Here is a 22,229-nt window from a genome sequence, read left to right on the forward strand (position 1 = left end):
TGACACAGTGATGGCAGTACCTGCACTACAGAACTGTTGGGGTCACTGACATGTTCACAACGCTTTTGAATTAGAGTTGGCTATGTTCAGAGTCAATGCATGGACAATGTGACCATGTATTTACTTGCCATATACTTTTGAGACACTGGGCAATAGATTTCATTTTAATTTCTGACAAGAAGGCATAAAGAAGTATTAGAGTTCCAGCTGAGTTTATTAGACTTTAAAGACAACAGAAGAGTGAACTCAAAAGTTTCATTTCCCAATCCATGTTCAGTCTAGACCTAGCATGACAGTCTCAGGTTTGATCAAGGCAAGAACAGTAATTGTATGTGCCTCTGTAGTGCTGAAGCAAACTGTATTAATGCAAGGTTTTTACCACTCATGGAAGATATGTTGTGTGGCTGATGAAATAGGCTTTATTTGAATTTCAAGCACAGTGGACTGTTGAAGAAAAAATGTGGGGTTGGTAAAAAAACACAGTCAGCACCTGAAGTATGCAGCACAGCAAATACCACTGCATATTCAGGAATGCCTGCTCCTTACTTTACATCAAGGTGTGCCAAAGTGTCATCTAACATCCAGCACCACAAATCTACTTCTAGAGCACATTTTCTTTACTCAGTGAAAAATCCTGGAGAAGGATATGTCACAAACTGCTATGAAAATATCCTGGCTGCAAACTTCAGAATACTTCATTGAATAATACTTCGTAATACTTCATCTGCTAGAAAGGACTGGCATGGTTGATCTGTAAGTTAACTACAGCATGAAGTTAACATGATTCTTTTGAAACTGTAAGAGCTTTTCAAGAAAACTTATGAAGAGGGGATAATCTTTCTTTTCGAGAGTAAATCACAGGCAGTTGCTGACTCTGAAGATCCAAGACTCTGAGACCCTGAAGACAAGCACATGAGTATCCCTTTCTGCAAGATCAAACTCATAAATCCCAGCACAGAGTAAACCCGAGTATTTCAAGGACCTCCAACATTTGGAATGAGAATACTGAGAAAGTAGCAGAAAATGTAAAAAAATAACTAGTGGATTTCTATTTCTGCAGAAATATTGGTCAAATTTTGGTCCGTAATTAATAAACAATTAAATTGGGTTTAAAAGCGATGGTGTGTATTTTTTGTTTATTTTGTCAGAGGTTCAAAAATGTCCTTCATGTAGGTGTAACTTTATCTTGCTAAATTCTGGCAAACCTGTCCTCATTTTAACATTCATAAAGGAACATGCACTTGTATATATTAAGGTAAACATTTCCTATGTACGTTATAAGCTGCACTTTTAGTGATGTATGAAGGTGTTCCTATTATTATACCATGGTGTCTCATGGGAGTATTTTCTGTTCTGCTACTTTGTGCTTAATGCTGGTATCTCATTGTGCTAAATGAATGTTAGCATCTTGTCATGGAGAGAAGTGCTAATGTGATAACTGTCTTCATTTAAATGATTTTACTATCACACACTTTTACAAAATCAATTTACTATAATCAGTTACTTTTTAAAAATTAAATTGAACTTCATGAAAAATGACACATTAAAATTGCATTAATGATTGATTGGATAATGATAATGGGTTAATTCAAAATTACTGTGGAAGAAAGAAGCAAAAGTGTTTATCCTGCTGCTAGATCCTTAGAGAACAGATTATAGCTATGAGCCTGATTTTCAGCCCTTCGCACAGTAATTGCTTCTGAGGAGGCACAGGGAATCTTTGAAGATCTTAATGATATGCCACTGCCACTTTAATTGCTGAAAGAAGCCAAGAGAATCCTAATTGCCAAGGGAAGCATTACTAATTAAGGTGTCATTCTTCATTTATTCCATAGAAATTAATCTGAAATATTTGTAAAAGCTGTGAGATACAAATTTAGATCCAAACTCACTTAGCTTAATCACAACAGACTTCATGTGAAAAATATCTGTGGGTTGATCGTAAAACTTAAAATATTTCTTTTCTTAGGAAAAAATTTTGGTTTGCTTTTCCTCATAACTTTCTTAAAAATGAAGTAAAATAATTGAGAATAGATTAAATAATCTGGTTTTATTAATATGTAATTTATATTTAAATTGTGATTCTACCCTCACATTAAAAAATTGTTACAACTGTTTACATAGGGTGTTTCTTTTTTTATATTTCACCTTAAAGCTCCATATTTCTGAAATGTTAAGATGTGCTTTCTTCAGCTCTGATGGGCAGAGTGATGCAAGTTCAGTTGTATAAGTATATTCTTAAAATCATAACTGTAGCAACATTTGTTCAAAATCTCCTTGCTTTCACTAGCATGGAGTATGCATAATTGATTAGGTATAGAAAATCCCCATGATCAGTACTGCATGTGTGTCAAATCTTTCTTTGGCTAGCTTTGCTCAAGTCCTTATTCAACCTCACAAAATAAGCAGTTGGGGTGAGAGGTCATGCTGGTACCTGCTGGTCCATTTCCTGCATACTGGGTTTTGTACCTTGTTCTTTTGTCAGCCTTCTTTAATACAGTTATTCACATTCTCACTGTGTCCTAAAGTCGTCTTCTTTTGGCATGGATTGTCTGTTGTGGTTGACCTTAATGGTGCCTTGTATTCATATATAAATGCCAATTCTTTTTCTTCTTGTTGTGTAACATCTCAGAACCTATGACCAAACATCTCAGTGACCCATAGAACAGCTAGGTAGACTTTTCTAGTTGGTACTATCCATTTGTAGTTCGCAATTCTTAACTTTAAAGCTCTTCCCCTCTCAACCTCTTCGTCATTGTGTGCATGTGTTAGGAAAAAAATTAGTGAGAAAATCTTTGGCAGCAATTCTCAGCTCGTCACAAAAGAGAAGAGATCATTTCCAGGCCATATAGACGATGATGAGCTGTGCTGCAGCATCACGTAGGACTTGTCATCATAGTTTATGGGATTGACTGCAAATTCCCTGTCTTCTCCATATGGGCACGTTTGAATACAGTATCACTGCTGAGAAAGCCTGGTCATCTGGGTACCTTCTAACAGTAGCCACTTGTTGCAGCAGTGGGGTGAGATTCAGCCCTGCACCAAGAAGGCTAATTGCATGTGATAAACCATGGAGAAAGAAGAATTAAAGAATTAATTGTTCATGGAGTGGAACATTGGGCTTGTCTGAGGCACCTGTGAAGGATTTTTAGCGACTGATGGCTACCAGAATTATATTACCCAATACAAAGAGCTGGGAAATCTGGAAGACCTGATCTCTGTTTGGCATTTGTCTTCTTGACTACAAAGGGAGCCAAGTGTGAAGTGTGCCCAAACAGATCTGTACAGAAACTCAGTGATTGCTGGGGATCTCATAATCACCTCATGTGCATTTCTGGTGATGTGCTTTAATCTCTGTCCTGTCTTGTCCTAGACTCACAGCACCTTAGTGGCTGGAATATGTGAGGTACACTAGCTGAGCACCACAGCTGATTTTGTTTAATGAAGGAGGAATCTAGTTCACCTGCCATGGATCAATTCTGCAGTGTGAACTGCTGCAACTCTGGGGCAATAAGGGGATTTTCTTCATAAGCACACTCCTTACTCAGACTAATTAACCAATGTAGATAAATCCTTTTTTCTTTAGGTATTTGATTTGAGTACCTGAAAGGTCTTGGGCCAAACTGAGCAACATTTGCAACTGATGCCCATGACAAGGGCTCCATTAAGGCTTCAGTCCTGGAAGTACATGAAATACATATTGTGTAAAATCTTGCATTTGTGCTTGTAAATATTTGCTTTAGTGGATTTTTTTAAAATAAAAGAATTCAATCGAAAAAGTTTTGCCTGGTACTGGAAATGCTCAAATCAGAACTTTGGAAAGTCATTAATGTGCAAAAATTGGGGTTTTTTCTATTTTCATTAAACATATCAAAGATGTTGGTAAGTTATAAGATTAAATGATCCACTAATATTTTACTGCAAATAGACCTTAAATTCGTTAAATTTTAGGGGAGGAATTGAGAAAAAACTTTGATTTGTAACTGGGATTTTTTTTTTCTAAAACTCTTAAGTAATAACTTGAAAATTTCATTTGCATGTGTTTTTTTCTACCAAGCCAAGTAAGTAGACTAGATGAGCTGACCAGTTGTTGTGGTTTGGCCTGGAAATGTGTTTCTGGAAAGGTCTAGGCTGGGCCAATCAGTGGCCAAATTCAAAATTGGCATGTGATGTGGCCACTGAGGAACTGGATACGCCTCTGAGAACACACGGGGGTTAAAAGCAGGAGATTCCCAGAGAACTTCCTCTTTGGGAATCCGGCATTGGTGAGTGGGGTCTGACCTCTCCCCTGCCCAGCTGCGTCTGGGTGGGGGAGGGGGAGGCCATGACAGGGAGGAGGCCGGGAGCCTCAAAAGGTGCAAGGGTAGAAGTTGTTGGACCGTGCAGGGGTGGCAGAGACTTGAGATGTCTGGGCAGCCCCCCCTGGAGAGAGAGACAGAGATTGTGCTGGCAGCTCGGCCGGGATGCGGCAGCTGTGGGAGTCCTTGGGCAGGCAGAAGTGAAGATTTTAACCCCTTTGTAGACTAATGGAAACCTTACAAATACTGAATCCTCCTGAATCAGAATGAGGAGAGAGAGAGATGAGAGATGAAATGGGCAAGCGTGAGGAAAGCTGGAAGAGGAGAGAAAAATCCTGGGTGGAAAAGATGATGGAGTGGCCTTGGGCTGGACTCTTTCTTGTATAGCCATGGACAGACCCGTGTTTTTTCCCTGTGACCCAGAGACTGTATTTAGGGGGAGGCAACACCCGAGAATCAAGAGTAAAGCAGTGGTGAGAACAGAGATGGCTGAGGAGGGTGTGAGATGCCCTCTGTCTCCATGGGGAGGAAGATCTCTGCTCATTAAGCCCCTCGGCTCCAGGGAGTGAAATCTGGGGGGGACTGGTGTCCCGAAGTTGAGAGACTGCTGTTTCTAGAAGTGGGTGGAGCATCTTTAAACGGGGAGCCCTAAAAGCAGTCCTGGCCTGTGTCCAGTGGTGAGAGCACTGAACAAGGGGAGAGAGAAGTCATGAGGGCCGATGTTCTCTGAATGGGGCCATGGGTGACACGGAAGCACAGGAAGTTTTAATTGTGCTTCCGGGAGAAGCCTATGAGGCAAGGGAAGACTTCTCTCTCTCCATGGTGGATTTGAAAGTTGGTTATTTGAGGGGTGGTGAATCTGTGGAGAAAAGGGAGGGGGAGGAGGAATGTATTTGGAAAGTTTTCATTCTTAGCTTTGTATGTATTCCTTTCTAGATTTGTATGAATAAAGTGTTGTGTTTTTCCCTCCATCCCCGAATGAGAGCCTGCTTTGTTCTGTTCTCGGGTCACATCTCACAGCAACCATTTTAGAAATATACCCTTCATGGAGGCCCTGGCATTGTGCCAGGGTCAAACCATGATACCAGTCAGTGCTATCTGGATTGAAGGTAGTGTTAAAAATGTACTTGTTGTCATGCTGTAGCAAAAAATGCATGCCTTATTAGGTCCTCACAGGGAAAACCATGATCTGAGTAATTTCATGGACGGGAGGTGAAATATAGGCAGGACTTTTTTTTTTTTTTTGACTATGCATCATTAGTCTTACTAAAAGGAAAGCATAGAGGAGGCTGCTTATTTTTAATACAATAAATTATGAAGAAATTTATTATATCAGAAGTGCTCTACAATTTGCAGTAATCAGTTCAGATATCAGGAACTTCACAGTAACTCTACAACGTATTTGAGGAGTCTCTGGTCTGACTGGAAAGTTCAGGCTGGCTTCTGCTGAAATTTCTTCATGCTATTGTTACACAGTTCCCATAGCTTTGGAAAAGAATCATTCGGAGCAAAATCTGACTTTTAGTTTTGGTTGAATTTGCTGCTCTGTAAATGCACCCAAAATATACTGACAGTATTATTAGAATGAAATCACATTCCTGCTTCATAACTTATTCCAGAATTGCATATGGTGGACTCTATGTGTTATTTTGTATTATATGTTTTATTTATTTCAGATTAAAATTTTTAACTTTTTGCCATCTAAGTTTCTTTTGAAATTTGTCTAGCAACTTCCCTTACATGTATGAGTCTGTAGTAATGGAGACATAACTTATTATGATATTCAGAACATTATGCTGTACATAGTCATCTAAGCAACATTCTTATTTTCCCAGACTGCAGGACCAATCATCATTTAAATAGTTGTTTCAGATTTTGTTTATATTTCTTTATTCTACTACAAATAAACATATCACAAAACATATCACATAAACATATCACAGGTGAAAGATGCAATTTGTTTATTCACCTTTCTCATCAGGTGGTCTGAGCTGTTTCTTGATACCATACATCTGTGACATCAAATTTAAGAGTTATTTTCACCTGACATACATTGGCACTGCATTTGGTCTGGCCTGGCCTGGCATTATTTCTATACTCAAAGTGCCAGTCCTATTAACTGCAAGGATGGGGGCATGTCACCTACCGCTTATGTCCTTCTGTCTTGTGCTGCCCATCTGTTACTTCTAGGAAGGTAAAATTCACCTAATTTTTGTCTTTTGGAATAAGCCTTTACAAAATCAGATGTACTTATGCAGCAAAATTATTTTCAGAAACTAGAAGTATGTGACCAATCTTATCCACCCTCTGTGTCAGAATGCTGCCTCAGCAGCATACAGAGTTATGCACTATTAACTCACTCAATCTTTTTATTTAAATAAAAAACTGTAAAAAACAACTTATCCTGCACTACAAATGGTCTTTTTTGTGTGCTTACCATTGCAAATCTGTTTTAATTTAATCCCATCTTAAATTAACTTTGTGCTTGCTCAGCAATGTTGCTCAAATCACCATCTAGTTGGCCTTGAACTGTTCCAGGGATGGAGCATCCACAACTTCCCTGGACAGTCGTTTCCAGTGTCTCACCACCCTCACAGGAAACAATTTCTTCTTAATATCTAATCTAAAATTACCCTCCTTTAGCTTAAAGGCATTCCCTCTTGTCCTATCATTACATGCCCTTGCAAAAAGTCCCTCTCCTCTTTTCTTGTACGTTCCCTTTATGTTCTGGAAAGCTGCTCTAAGGTCTCCTGAAAGCCTTCTCTTCTCCAGATTGAGCAACCCCAAATCTCTCAGCCTTTCTTCATAGGAGAGGTGCTCCATAGCTCTGAGCATCTTTGTGACCTTCCTCTGGACTCACTCCGGAAGATCCTTGTCCTTATGTGGGCGTGCCAGGGACTGGACTCAGTGCTCTGGGTGGGGTCTCAAGATATATGCATGTATGTTAATCCCTGCACGTGTATGTTAAATCCTGTGCAATGGCCAGCAAAGACCTCTAAGACTGCCTTTCATGCTGCTGTTTGTATGGACTAATCTGGGGACAAATTGGCGGGGGAAGTGCTCTGGTAGGGGTAGGTTTGAGTTCCACTGCTAATTCTCCATTGGGGTCAGACCAGCTTCCCTTTTCTTCTACATGGAGAGCTTCTCTGACAGTGTTAGAATATTGCCAGCCCAAAACTGTTGTCTTTTTTTTCTTCATAAAAGGTGACAATCAATATGGTTGTGATGAGAAAAATGTACCTTCTCCAAAATACACAACTAGTTGCCCTTGCTCAGTAAATCAGTGGCTTAGAAGTTAGCGTTTTTATCATGGCTTATTACATTTGTGATTTTCACTGCTGATTTAAATTTTGAGATCGTTTCAGTTTCTGAAGTAGAATGCACTATGTAGAAAGTCTTAAGTAGAATGTACTATGTCATAGACCAAGTAAAAGAGAGTAAGAAACTTGGCTCAATTTTTAGTAGTGTTCCTGTAGAGAAGTGGACAGCAGCAATTCTCTTTCCTAAAGCTGAATGTTTGTAGATCTCTAACATTTTCATCTGGTTTAAAGTCTTAGTTTTGAAGGGCAGGGTAAGATCTGAAGCAAAGGTCTAAAGATTAAGAGTACAGAATAATTCTTTTTAGATTAAGGGAAATAGGCTGGGCATGGGATGTCATTTTACAGATCTTTTAGTCAAGCCATTTAGAAACACATTCTGAGTAATGAAGACATCCAAATGAAATTGGAGTTATGCAAGCAACACATCTGGGACAGGTGTTAAATATTGCAAATATTGCCAGTAGCTGAGAACACTTGCTAGGCTAAGATCTCTAGAAATAGTATATGCATTGCAATTGGGGGTTTTTATTTATTACTGATGAAAGTAAAAAAAAAAAAGCTTCCGAGAAGGGAAACCAACAATTTGTGTAAATACAGCTTTACCATTGTTTTGTATATTGAGAACAATGGATCCAGTTTCAAACAGAAAATAACTGTGATCCTTAGGTTAGAATTGGATGATTAAGTTAATAATCATGTAATGTAAAACTTTATTGTCATTATAGAATGTAAATGTTCAACTTCACCACAAATACTACATTCATTTTTAATTGAACTGTATATAGTCTCCTGAATGGAAAGCTTGTTTTTTTTCCTTGCACACTCAATATATTTTAATTGAACACCTGATTCTTGCCATCAACACATTAACATCTGGACACTATGTTTTATGCATATAGATATACTGATTAAAACTCAGCAGAGAAGCAGATAATGGGAAAATAAAATGACAACATTATAGAACACTTTCAGCCTTATTTTTTATTACATATTGAGAAGCTTTTAATTACCTTATTTCATTTAATTAGTCCCACTGCTTAGGTCATTTGTTTTTTATTGATATGGCATGTCAGCAACTTTGCTAATTGGCACAAAATGGCATATGACTAAACTGTTGTGTCTAGTTTGGCCCAAAAGAATTTCTTACATTTTTCACATTCCTGAGACTTCTTATTTATTTCACAGTCTTTTCAACAATATAAAAAATATTTTGACAGAGCCGCTGGATTCAAAATTTAGCGTTTCACTTTTCTTTATTGTTTCTGAGTTAAAGATTTTTTTTTAAAGTGTTTACTTCCTAATGTATTTTAGCATCAAAAAATAACACTACATTCTGTAGCTTTTAAAAATTTTAGTCTTTCTTCAGACAGAAAATTAATTTAAAGCATTTTTTATAATTTAGACTTTAAGCACAGTTTGTCAGCGTTTACAAATTTAGTATGAAAGAAAAGCAACAGTCATGTGCCATTCCAGCAGTTGTACTTTAGGTTTTTAGAGGTCTGTTTTGCACTGTTCTGTTTTAAGACAGTGATTTGACAAATCTGACCACTCTTCAATATTTATGAGCTCAAGTTATTTAAACATTTTAATGCATAATATTAATTTCCTATTGATTAACATACCTTATAACAACAGATATTTTATGTAAGTGATAAAATAGTGTAAATATAAGTGATAAAAAAAGATTTTTTTTCTCCATGAGAGAATTTCTTTGAATAATTGATAATAGATCTCTCCTAATTTTAGATTCTTCTGTTCCAAACCATCTTTTACATTTTTCTTTGAAGATGTAACTTATTTTTTACTCAATAATTTCTAAAGATGTGTGTAGTATCTCTGTACCAGGCAAAAAAGATTAGTTTAACTAATTAGCGTTTTTTGGTTTACCAAATACTAATACTTTTGCAAATTTTTTCTATGCTTTTTGAGTTGCTGGATAATCTTTATAATTAATGTGTTCAACTGTGTTGGCACTTCAGCAGATGAAGTAACTCATCACTATGCGATGAATGTTCTCCCCCTAATTTGAGAATAAATGTATTATTAATATGTATGACACTGTGCTCCCACAGATTCATGATTTGTGGAACAATAAGAAATTCTAATAATTTAAAATACTCATTTCAAAACTATTTGAAATACAAGTTTCACACTCCTTGCCCTGAAGTTTAATGTAACCACTTTTTGTGATTACACAGTAGCATTTTTTTCCTCTTCAAGTCTGTCACAAACGGGTAACAGGGATCGATTTGAACTGGATTTTTTTAGTCGTTCAGTGGCATTATACATGTCCTGACATCCACAGGAGGGCAGCATGGTTAAATCAAGGGAGAAGATGGCAGGATGTTCATAATACAGCTGAATTAATCTCACTTTTGATTGTTTATATTGTCTTGTGAAAGTGTTTATAATTGAAAAAGTGCATGTTTTCCTGGCCAGTACAGGTAAAGGAACTGCATGTTAATTTTAGACGTTTCGAAGTGTAGCTTCTTAGTACCTATAAACATTAAGTTTTTCTCTGTATGATCTATTTTGGAAGAAGGTTTTAAAATATTTGGTGTGGGAGTTATTAAAGCCTAGTTGAAAATTTAGCTCTGTAAGTTCCAATAAATTGTGTTATAATATTGTGATAAATAAAATATTTGAAGAGTGGAAGTAGCTATTCTTGTATGTTTACAGGACACAGTAACTGCTCTATCCTCTAATACTTGACTGAGCTATAGCAGGAAATAAGTCATTTTATATATGTGTCTAAATATATATATGAATACATATATATACATACAAATAAAAATCTGTTTGGGGAAAGAGATTAAAAATCTTAATTTCAGATTTGAACAATAATTATTAGTAATACTAAAAATATTAATGGTATTTTTTTAATTGATCACCCAAACACCCATAGAAGATATTTTATTCATTTGGGTTATTTACAAAAAAATGCCATTTTTCAAAAAGTTCTTCTAAAACTTCAAGTAAGGAGAAGCTTTACTTCTTACCTTTTCTCGCATCCAATTCATCAGCACCACAGCTTCTATTTTCTCTTAGATTGTATGGATTTAAGAAAAGATATTTAATGGCAGTTTTGTAGGTGACTGTGGCATTGAAGTTTGGGAAGACAGTTGTCACACAAGTCTGTGCCGCAACAATGCACTGACCCCAGCAGATGGCTCTGATGCTCCCTCACAGGCAGTATTCTGTATTCTTAAACTCCTGCAGTTCCAGTCACAAATCGGTTCCAGTTTAGTAACTCCAGTGGGGGAACAGCATTTGAATGTTTTGTTTTCTATGTATTTGTTAGGATAAAGAACTTCCAACAAAGAGCAAATTCATGCTGTTTTTATAGACTTGTATCTTTATTGCATAGCTTTTTTTTTCCCCCAAAAAAACCATCTTAGGATTTTCTTCCTAATTATATCATTCAATTTCTAAAATTCTAAATACCATGAAGAAATGCATAAGGAACTTTCTCAAAGGGGATATATTTTTCAGTGATGCATTTCTGTTGTTTTCTGGTGTAAGACCTGCAGAAATCAGTTTGCTTGTGTGTGACATTTCCAGGGGTAAACATCCAATTATGTTAATGATTCTAAAATTCCTGTACACTGAAGTTTGTCTCTTGCAGTGCCACAAAACAATTGCTGAATAGTACTAGTGGGTGCCAGTTTCAGTATGAACTGTACGAGCTTCTTTCAGGCACAGCTAGCTCAGATGTGGAACTGTGCTAGTGGGTGTAGATTTTAAAAGTTTAAAATGGTTGATAAAATCATTACGGAGATTAATTTAAGCAGAAATCCATTCAAAAGTTTCAAACACAGACACACCATTTCTAGATGAAGAAGCTTCTAGGGACATATCATATGTGAGTATATGAGGAATCTGTGGGAATATGTACCTGCATGCTTCCTTCCATGTCCTGTTGGGAACAAGGCACAGGCCTGAAAGTGCTTCAGAGTGTCCACTTCTGTGTTCTTTTGGAGAAGTTTCTTCCAAAGTGACATAGAGTCAGAAGTCTATTTGTTTATCTAGCATCTTTAAAATTCTAAATGTATTCTGTATAAAAATGTTTTTAAAAATTGATGTTTTCAGGGAGCTGTTTTGCTGGGTCATACTATGAAATCCTTCTTCCTTGTTTTTACCCTTGTATTGTCATCAAAAGATGGCCAGTTTTTGATGAAAGGATCACCTACAGGTGTCATTTTGCACCAGTAGGTTTTTTGAGGCAGAATGATTCCATTAGAATATTAGATTAGCATAACCGTCTTGGACCAAATGTTCATCTTATCTATCTCCACTATGGCCAGCATCAGATGACTTAGAAAATTTTTATAAGAGTAATTATCAGTATTCTTTCATACTCCATCCGTCTGCAGATGAAGGACTTTCTGAGCCAGATATGGTTCTTAGCATATGCAAACATTCATTGCAATTAAATTTCTCTTTTGCAGCCTGTCCAGTAATGCCTAAAATGCACATTGAAATGTAAGTGATTTGACTTCATGGAAACAAGCCTCAGCAGTGGCACTGCTGTGTAAGAGTGGAAATTAATGTGTGGCACTGTTCCTACATTCCATAGAGGTGCTCAAGACATGAAGGAGGCAGTCCCCACCACTGATACACAGGCAGTGTTCTGTTTTCTTGCTGCTGTGTGCTGGGTAGAAAGAAAAGTGGTATTCATTGGATCCAGAGTTTACATGAAGTCTGCTAGGTTAGAAGGGAGTTTTCCAGTGTATGAGAGCATGAAGTGTCAAAATTTCAGTCCAGAAGAAGATCATGTAGTTCCCAATAAAAAGCATTTTATTTCTGCAGCATGGGGAGAGACTGTTATTTAAAAGATTGTGTATGAATTCCAAAAATGTAACTGCATTTTTGCCACTATTGCTTAAATTGTACTCTAGTGCTTTTCATTCTGGATGGTTCTGTAGTTGCACAACTTAAAAGAATTGTTTTCTGCCAAGTGTGCCAAACATTTTGAAATCTCTATAGTCAGTGTCATCTCTATTCATTATTAGCTAAGTTCAGCCATTGCATCCACAAAAGTTTTACCTCATAGAATTGGCTGAAAAGAGCAAACAGGTTTATTTTTCCGAATTGTGGTTTAAAATTAATAATTTTGTCAGGCAGCAAATAACAAACATTTTCTGTGAATGTTGCATGGTTGACTTTTCATGATTCCTAGGTACAGAAAACCTCCTTCATATCATCTCTTTTCATGCAGCTAATTACACAGCTAAGTTATGAGTTTTTGCACTGCAGGGATCTGGGATTAGGGAGGCAAAAAGGTGCTTCCAAAGGGTAATCTGCAAAGTTCTGAAGAGGAAATATACCCCATGCACTTTACACTGGGTCCCTACAAAATACAAAGGAAATGTGATCACTGAAAGTGGCTGAGTGGAGTTGCAAAGACAAATACATTTAATTTGCTGTTTCCCTTTAGAACAATTTCTTTTCACTATATTTTTTTTAATCATAAGTGTGTTGCATGTTTTGACACACAGTTAAAAGGCTGAACAGCTTTACAAGCTTCTGAAATGCATTTTCCAACTTCTGGAAGATAAGAGCTGTTGTAAGGCTTTCCTGAGTGTTTCTTCTGGTGCACTAGGACCTTAAGTTTTGAACAAGTCTTGCTCTTTTCCACTTCGGTTTCTCTCCCAACAGAAATTAATGTGGAAATACTAACCTCCTGCACTGGACATATTGTGAGGAGTAATTGCTTGGTTTATAAAGCACTTGACTAAGTGTCAAGTAATGCTCCTATTACGAGAATAATGCTATGTAAGTGAGAATTTGCTAAACTGATTTGTTTCAAAGCTTTGGTAATGTTTTTAAGTGGTGGTTTTAATTGAATTCCTTTAGGGTTTGGTTTTTTTTTTTTTTTTAAATCCAGCTATCAAGAATTTTTAAAAATAGTTTGAAAGCATCATGTCATTCTGAATAAACATCTTGTGCGTGCACACATTAAAGGAAAGTGCTAGACTTATTCATTATCATAATTTCTGTCCTTCCTTTCAAATCACAAATAGCGATACCAAGTTAAACATGCATTCCCATGCCTTTGCTAGTTTAGATATACCACTTTATACTAATTCATAGGTACTTTAAAATACTTACTGATAATAATTACAAGAAATGTTATGAAAATACTTAGAATTTACTGTCTTTAGAACAAAATGTATTACATGTATCTCATTCTTCTAACATGTTTTATTTTTTAAAAAACAACCCTTTGCTGTTGTCTGTATTGTTTATGAAATTAAAATTAAATCAATACAAAAATGGCAGTGAAAAGTGAAGTACATAACCAGTCAGAGATAATCAAAGCCAGGTATCATTCCTGGAGGAGCTCTCTGCTCTTACTATCCTCTACCACCAAAGTTTTCAACACCTTTTGATTGTTTCCATCAGTGGATGTGTATGACCTAGAAACAAAAGTAAATTTTTCATGCAAACAAGCTCTCAGCAATTAAGGCTTTCTAGATCACAAAAAGTATCACTGCCTGGCTGGAAAAAAAGGTCATCAGTCTTTTCTATCTGATTGCAGTGCCATGTGCTTCCAGTGGCATGGAGAAATGTCTAGGCTGGACACCCAGCTGCTTCTGGGTGCTCAAGATGCTTGCAAGTTCTTTAAGGTCTGTCAGCGTTAAGAACTGCTTCCACAGCCAAAGTGAATGCTCGAGGGAGAGCAGTGCAATTGAAATTTTTTTCTGCTACTTCAACATCAGAATTTAATTTTAGGTTTTCCCTTTGAAAACCAGTCTCTTAGCTTCTGCTTTCTGTGATTTTGTGGTCAAAGACTATTTTCTTTTTTAGATTAAATTAAAACAAGAGATCACCTTCAGGGGTGTGCTCATATATTCTGCAAAACTCTAGTAGCTGTTTTGTCCATGGGTTCAGTTTAGAGCTAGTCCAAAGTAAACTGCTTCAAAAAGCACAGAGGGTGGATGTCAGCTCCTCAGCACCAGCTGTTTTGCAGTAGTGCTGCATTACCTGTTTACATGGCAATTAGATTACATTAGAATCAGAGTGCTTTCTCAACATTTATGTTGCATCTGAAGGATTTCATTCTTTTATTGCTTGGAATTCTCTCAAGGCTAAAGAATGTTTTTCTGTCTTGACAAACACTGACATTTACATGCCAAATAGGTTTCATGGTATGAAATAAATTAGATTAATAATTCTCAAGTTGCCATTGTAGTTACCTCTCAGGTTCCATAAGTACTGGCATGCATATTCACAAATGGTGAAGCGCTCTAGAGTGCACTAAAATATCACTGTTAAAGAATCTAGGGATATCAGGTCGTCCAGCAGTCTTAAAACCATTTATACTGTAAGTGAAAAATGTTAAGCAGGGAAAAAAGCCACACATTTTCCTGTTCATGCGAAGAGTATCTTGCTTATTGGAGTAAATGGAACTGTTTTCTGTGGCTGTGATGTTTTTATTACTTGACATTCTTCGACGTTTCTTTATTCTTAGCAGGCATAATTACAGTAGTTTAGGCTGGTTGTTTTTCATTCCATCTGTTGAAGGCTTATTTAGTTCTCTTTCTCAAGAGCACAGAAAGGACTAAAATGAATTTGAGAATGTTTACAGCTAGGTTTCTTATGACCCAGGTCATATTGTTGTCTTGAATCAGTTTTCTCCTCGTCCTCAACTGAAAACAAAAAAATTTCTTAATCTTGCAGGGTTAAATAAAAGGAGGAATGCAGTGCAAGGAAGATTCCTTTTATGCAAGGCTCGGGGATGACTGAAAGTGCCTGTGGGCATTTGGTCCCCATTGGCTCTCTCAGCGAATGCAGTGATGCCCACGGATAGCCTGTATTGTTGTCAGTTAAATGGGATCATGAGTGTCTGAAAGGTGTTTGAGAATGAACTGAAAATCATTTTCACAAGTGGATGATTACTTCTGCCACATGTTAACCGAACTCTATCAGAGTGGCCCAGATTTTTGAGACTGCATTAATTGCTCTTTCAACCTTGACTGAGGTTTCTCTTTAAGAAAGGCCTTTGCTGGACTAAACTGCTACATGTATTGATTTTTCTTTCTATATTTTTTTCATTGTTTGTGATAAATGAAGCCTTTTACAAGTAGAGAATTTATCATTCAAAATGTAGATAGATTGCTTCATTCCTTAGAATAAAAAGGCTGGTCTAAAAATGATCTCTGTAGAAGGAGTAAGTCCATTCTCATTTCTCCCTCAGTGAATAGCTCTGGTATTCCGCACACAATTATGCTTTTTCAGCTATTCATTAGTGCTGATTTTTTTCATCAAAAAGTGGAACCCTGCACTCTCGCAGTGAGGTGAGGACTTAAAGCAAATAAGCTGCCATCTTCCCTCCTGTGTATGTCATCACGTAACTGAAACTGAACTATGATATTTAGCGACATGGTTTTGCATTTTGGTAGCACATGAAATGTACTTTGAGAGAAATTCAAACTTTATGTAATTACAAAATGGTTATGCCCAGACTTTTGCAAGAAAATGTTTGTTCATTTTATTTGTTCTGTTTCTGGAGAAGAAAATTATACTGACTGAGATGATATATAAAACATTTTTATCTGGGTGTTTCTGTGTTTTGTAGTGGAAATGTACTTTCTTGTAATTTTATTTGTTTTCCAGGAAAAATAACTTTAAATATTAAATGGGAGGTTTTTTTTGTGCCATGTTGTAAGCAGTGAGGTATAATAATGTAATTCCGTGACTTCATACAAATACAATTTTTGGTATTTTGTTTTTTCATTTGGGAGTGAGTGAAGAGAAAGAAAGCAGTATTAAATAATAGAAGAAAAGATTGTGGAACTGTTTTTAAAAGGAAAAGTCTCAGAAAAGTGATTGCATGGTTTGTACATTTAGTTGCATTTTCATGGTACTACAAAACATGTTAGAAAATTTTCACATTGGCGTGACACTTAATGACTTAACATATTTTCTATGTGATTAGTAAAAGCAGTTTATTAGTCCTAAGTTAGTGGAAATTATGTAATATAAGAAAACTGAAGAAGGCAACCACACGTGTAGTAACTATAAATATACTTTCTGATGTGCATATGTACAGACATAGATGTTATATGTATGTATCTCATTTATTGTATATTTTTTACAGAATAGAAGTCTGTAATCTATGTATGTTTCAATGTACATGAAAACACCAATCTTTTCTCCTTGTCAGAATAGTTCTTAAACATTCTCAAAACATGATCCTAAAGAGAAGTCAAAACAAATCTAAGCAGTTACTCTTATAGTGTTCAGATACAGGGGCAGTATTTCAGTGTCTTCTTTCCCTGTATATGGCTGAGCTTTATTAACTGAAGAATTATTTTAGATTATCCCAACTTTGGAACCCAGATGAGAGCAAGAAGAATTTTTAAAAATGATGTGCTTAGTATTTAGAGATATGAAACCGGCACTTCTGAATATCAGTTTCTTGTTTGTATTGCACGAAATCTTTTGCCTAAAGGTACAGTGTTTGAATGGTGGTTCTGTGTTTCTTGTTGCTGCTGAGGATGTTTAAAATAGTCTGAGCAACTGATGCTGTGCATTTTGTGTACATTACTTTGTATGCAGGGGGTGACTGTGGCTTCTGGGTGAATGCAGACACACTTATGGGTGGAGAAACAGCAGACTGCAGCTCTGTGAGTTCGTGACTGAAAGATTCTGTTCTGGTTTGCAGTACTGGCCTTCACCTGAGACTCAGGGACGCATTTGTCCATCTTAAAAATAGAACATTCTTCAGCTTAGCTCTGAGACTTAGCTCACTTCTGAATCTGTTAACCTGTTAATTTTCTGCTCCAGTTGTGAAGCCCAAGTGTCATTTAATTGTGAAAACTGGCTACTGTAGATTTTTTTCCGTTCTAGACCTCAACAGCAGTTTCTACTGATCCTAGATGTTACTGTCTATATATAGGAAGGTTCTTGAAGATTCTTAAGTCCTTTGCTTCCCTTTTTTTCTTTTTCTTTTTTTTCCCCTCCAAATAGAAAACGAATGAGAAAGGCTCAAAGAATACTCTAGAAGCCTAGGTGGGTCCTTCCACCTAAAAATGTTAGACTCTTGACTAAGAATTAATCTCTTTATCTTTCAGGAGCAGACACACTTAAGATGAGCACAGGATATATCCCTTGTAGATGGCTGAAACTTTAGAAAAAAATTGGTACCATTAGAGATGGCACTGGAAGAGGGATTAATAACATAACTGTGTGTTTATAGTGATTGGTAAAACCAGACAGCCTAAGTCTTTGCATTTCTATACTAAATCCCAGCTTTGTGTAATGAATATTATTTTCTGTGTTACCTGGTCTTATGTAAGATCTGTGAATTTTAAATTTAGGTAGTTAATGTTCTACTCCTTTGTTTCCCAAGAAAGCTCTTATTTAGTGCCATAGTTGGAAGTGATTTATAGGAGGAATAAAAGTGCACATTGCTATTTAATTTCTTTTTGCGTGCTTTATTATTTTATAATTTTTAATTTACTGTATCTTATATTATTTCTGCCTGTATTGCAGAACTATAGATGGTATATCTTAAATGAAGAACAGTTTAAAAGACAGCCAAGTGATATAAAAACATCATATTTTCTTTGATAAAAAATGTTCTTTTAAGACATCTTATTTTAAAAGCACATTTCTGGAGCAAGATCAGTTAATAATGAAAAAGAATTAGCGTAGAGTTTCTAAGGTTGGGTTACTCATTCTCTGATGTGCAATAAGCAAGAAGTGTTTGTTAATCTATGGTTTCTATACAGTCAATTAAGAATGCCAAGAGGGTGGGAACATGGTCAGGATATCTTTGTACTGTAGTTTCAGAGGACTTGGTATTTGCAACTGGGTTTTCAAAATACAGTTTCAAAATGGGGCAGTTACCTTCTCACATATATCAAAAAAACCTTCACGGTACTCCAGGGGATGCAGGGGGATGCAGTGGCAGAATCACCATGAAGAACAGGGCAGTCCTAGGACTGAGAGAGACCAAAGGCCTGTGAACTTTTTTACTTTTCTGCCTCCAGCCATTAAGCTTTGAGGTTATGTGAAATTCATAATTTAATTCCCCTCCACCCTCTGACAATAGTAAAGAGATTAGCATGGCAATAGCAATATTGTGTGCTTTGGGGAAAGCTAATGCTCTGAAACATATATGAAAACAGTTTGTGTTTTGTAGGAGAATGTGTGACCATAAGGCTGTGAGGTAAATGCTTCCTTAGTTGCAAAAAATTATAAATTTTATAATATACCCTGGTAGGTCCTCTTTTTTTGTACCCTTTCTGGCATAACTCTTACTCCTTTATTTTCATTGAATTTAAAATAGTCATAGATTTAAGAAGTTAAAAAGAGTGTGGCAAGATATGGACTATTCACATAAGGCTACATCAATTGGTAATTGTGTACACAAAGGCAATTTTTTTTTTCTCATACAAATGAAAAGAAGTGTAACCAAGTAAAGTAGACCTTCAATACACGTGTAGCAGAAGTTGAAGAGTTTCTGTTCTTCTGTTTTCATAATAATAAGGGAACCACTACATAATCTGACAAACAGCAATTGTAAGCAGTACACTGAACATTTATTTTAGACATAAATTTGTTCTTTGTGATTCCTAATGAGAAAATGTTCTTGAGAGTACACCCAGGACAGGTGTAAAAAAGTTTTTGCCTTTATCTTGCTTAGTCATTTCACATAAGCTGTTGGTTTGTTGCTCTGTTTTTTGACTGAGGTGCAAACAGGCAGAAAAGCCACAGAAGTGAGTAAAGGGCAGCAAACCATATTCTCTTACCAGAGAGGCCCATGTGCATCTGACCAACCATCTCTCATCCTAATTATTATAGCTGCTTCAAAATGTGTGTACTGGCATCCTCTGGAGAGTGCCCTGTGAAGCCAGCATCCCCTGGTCTGAACAATCACTGTTCTGCTTTGACCAGCCTAAGCTGTACCAGATGTCCTTTACAGAAGCTGGCCAGCCAGAAGGGACTTCTCATATGTAATATTTTGCTCTCCTGTCAGGTTTTAAGCAGGAGATCCTTACCACTCATGGGCTCTTGCTTACAATCTCACAGCTCATCCTTTTCTTCTTGCTGTCTTTGTTAACAACAGTGCAACATGACCACGGGGACAGAAGAAGTGTTGCTGCAATGCCAGAAAATTCACTCCAAATTCTTGGGTAATGAGTGTGCTCTCTCTACCACCAAACAGCATCAGCATCTGTGGTTTTCTCTTCTCACTGGTTGATACTCCTGATTATGTTCTCTGATTCAAAGCCCGGAAATTGCTAAAGTGACAAGGAGTTTTTTTAATCTAAGAGCCTTTATAGTGAAGTGCTTCTGTTTGGGAAATTAGATTCTACTTTACTCTGAAAAAAATTTAATCTTGTGTGTCTGCTGACATTGTGTTATATGTGCATTTTATCACACTATCTCTGGGACTGACTTCTCACAGACTAAATAAACACTAGCAAATCTGTGGAAACCAAATGGAATAAAAACTGTCAGGAACGTCAACTTTTATTACAATAAGTATTTCTGTGTAGTCAAGAGTGTTCTACTTTAAGCTACTTTTGATAAAATTGGTGAAATAAAAAGTGATAATCAGGTTAATCTTTGCAAACATGAGATCATTTGTTTCTGATTTTTGTCTTAAGTGAAAAGGAATGTCTCTTTGAATTTTTATGATAAGAGTAAATAGAAGAAAAATCACTTTTTACATATGACAACACTGAAGAAACAGCTCAGTAGACAGAGTAAATTAATACAGAGATTTTTGTTTGGTCCTTTTAATGTCATGCTTCTTATTAATGGAAAACCACTCTCTTTATTATTTCTGTTGCAGGTATTTGTATGCTCTAGGACAGAAGGTTTGGAAGCGGTGGAAAAAACGCTATTTTGTCCTTGTTCAGGTTAGTAGCCAGCCATGAAATTTCTATAAAATATTTCTTGGACTATAAATTATGTATGATTTCTGGAATAGTTTGTAAATCAGTATCTTCAGGCAACACGTGCAGTACTACTCCAAGCTTCTTGCAGAACAAAGGCATCCACATTTTATTTTTTTTTTTAATTTGTAGACCTAGTAAACAGAAATGTTACCGAGTTTTACAGATATATATAAATGGGTCTCTACACTGAGCAATGTTTCAACTGAAACCTATAAATTTCTGGATGAAATTTTTGTGAACTTGTAATAGTCTGATGACAGCTTTTTACCAGCACTCAATTTGAAATAAAGTCATATCTCACAAAATGGGTTGTACTTACTGTTTAATTTATTCTATCTCAGCAAATATTTCCTGTCTTTGAAATTAAAGCAACAATACTTATATTAAGAACTTTTTCTGATTTTTTTTAAATAATGCTAATTTTTCCTTCCTTGTAACACTAAATTGGGTAAAATTATATAATTGTTACATAAAATATGGTGCAGTAGTTGTTCTTGGCCACAAAAATGTGCCATGCTCATATTTTATAACTTCTTGTCCAAACCCGAACTGTTAGTATTTTCACATGCTATTGAATGCTGATATTGACTTGAGATAAATAGAAAAGTAAATTTTGAATGGTCAAAACAGAGAAATTAATGATTTTAGGGAGTCTTTGGGAAAAAGTAATTGTTTTCAGTTGGTGTTTGTCTTCAGATTGCATTTGATGTTCTTCACAGTGAGTTCAGAGAATACTCTTCTGTCTCCTTTGTTTTATTGACAGGAAACTCTTAAAGTCTGAGTCTCCATAAGTATCATACAAAGGCTGAAGTCTGTTAATGAGGCTTTTTAAGAACAAAAACTTCTAAAACTACTTTAAAAAAAAGAAAGCCTCATTTCTTTATCACTCCATCAGTCACACTCACTTGGTCTCCTAATATTCTTAAGTGATTAAAATCATAAGGTTGTAAAAAAAAAAAATTACTGAACAAGTGCTTTATTAATGTTAACAGCCAAGAATATTTGAAGGAGATTCCGTAAAGTCTACAGAATTCATTTGGGTTCTGATTTTACTAAGGTCCTGTGTGAAGATATGAGGACATTTTGCGACTGTTAATATTTGTTGGGAAGATCTCTGTATAGGATAGCTGTCAAGGCATGGCTGTGAACAGAAAATAATTTCAAGTTGCAAAGAAAAACAGTAAGACTACATGCTCCCTTGTCCTTCATGCTTTTTTCAACACTCATCCTACTTGTCAGTCCTTTCACAGAAAGAATGAATTTGTTCTTTTCCTCTGAGCCACAGGTGTCATCTGATTTTTAAACTGTACATCTAAAAGAGACACAGAGTCTTTATTCTTGTGCAATATGGAACCATCATCTGGGAGACTGGTTTATTCCAGTCAAGTTAATTTTAACTATTTTCTACTCTCTATGCTGAAATTGAAATACTGGAGGAGACTATTACAGGAATTTTCCTACTGTGATGGGATTTAGTCATCTATTTCATTTTAAAACAGCTATCAATTCAATAAAGCTATATAAAAATACAATGTTAAATCAATATTTACTGTCCAGACAGCTCTGACTCATTTATATAGTCCTGCTGTGATACATTCACTGGCAATAAGCTGAAGTCAATACATGTGAAATAAGCATTCAAAGCATTCAGTAATGGACCAGTCTGTTGTATTGATATATTATTGACATATTGA

At 36.2% G+C, this 22,229-nt stretch overlaps 1 protein-coding gene across 12 annotated transcripts in view; it reads left to right on the forward strand.

The window, feature by feature from the left end:
* CADPS2 (calcium dependent secretion activator 2) overlaps positions 1-22,229 on the forward strand; it is a 282,995-nt gene that overhangs the window by 154,277 nt on the left and 106,489 nt on the right. For all 12 annotated transcript variants that reach the window (XM_064422269.1, XM_064422258.1, XM_064422259.1 and 9 more), the window contains one exon: positions 20,430-20,496. In XM_064422269.1, the coding sequence (XP_064278339.1) occupies positions 20,430-20,496 (67 nt within the window). The remainder of the gene's footprint in view (positions 1-20,429; positions 20,497-22,229) is intronic.

The sequence above is a fragment of the Passer domesticus genome, chromosome 5, assembly GCF_036417665.1.
Source record: "Passer domesticus isolate bPasDom1 chromosome 5, bPasDom1.hap1, whole genome shotgun sequence".
In the NCBI taxonomy this organism is placed as follows: domain Eukaryota; kingdom Metazoa; phylum Chordata; class Aves; order Passeriformes; family Passeridae; genus Passer; species Passer domesticus.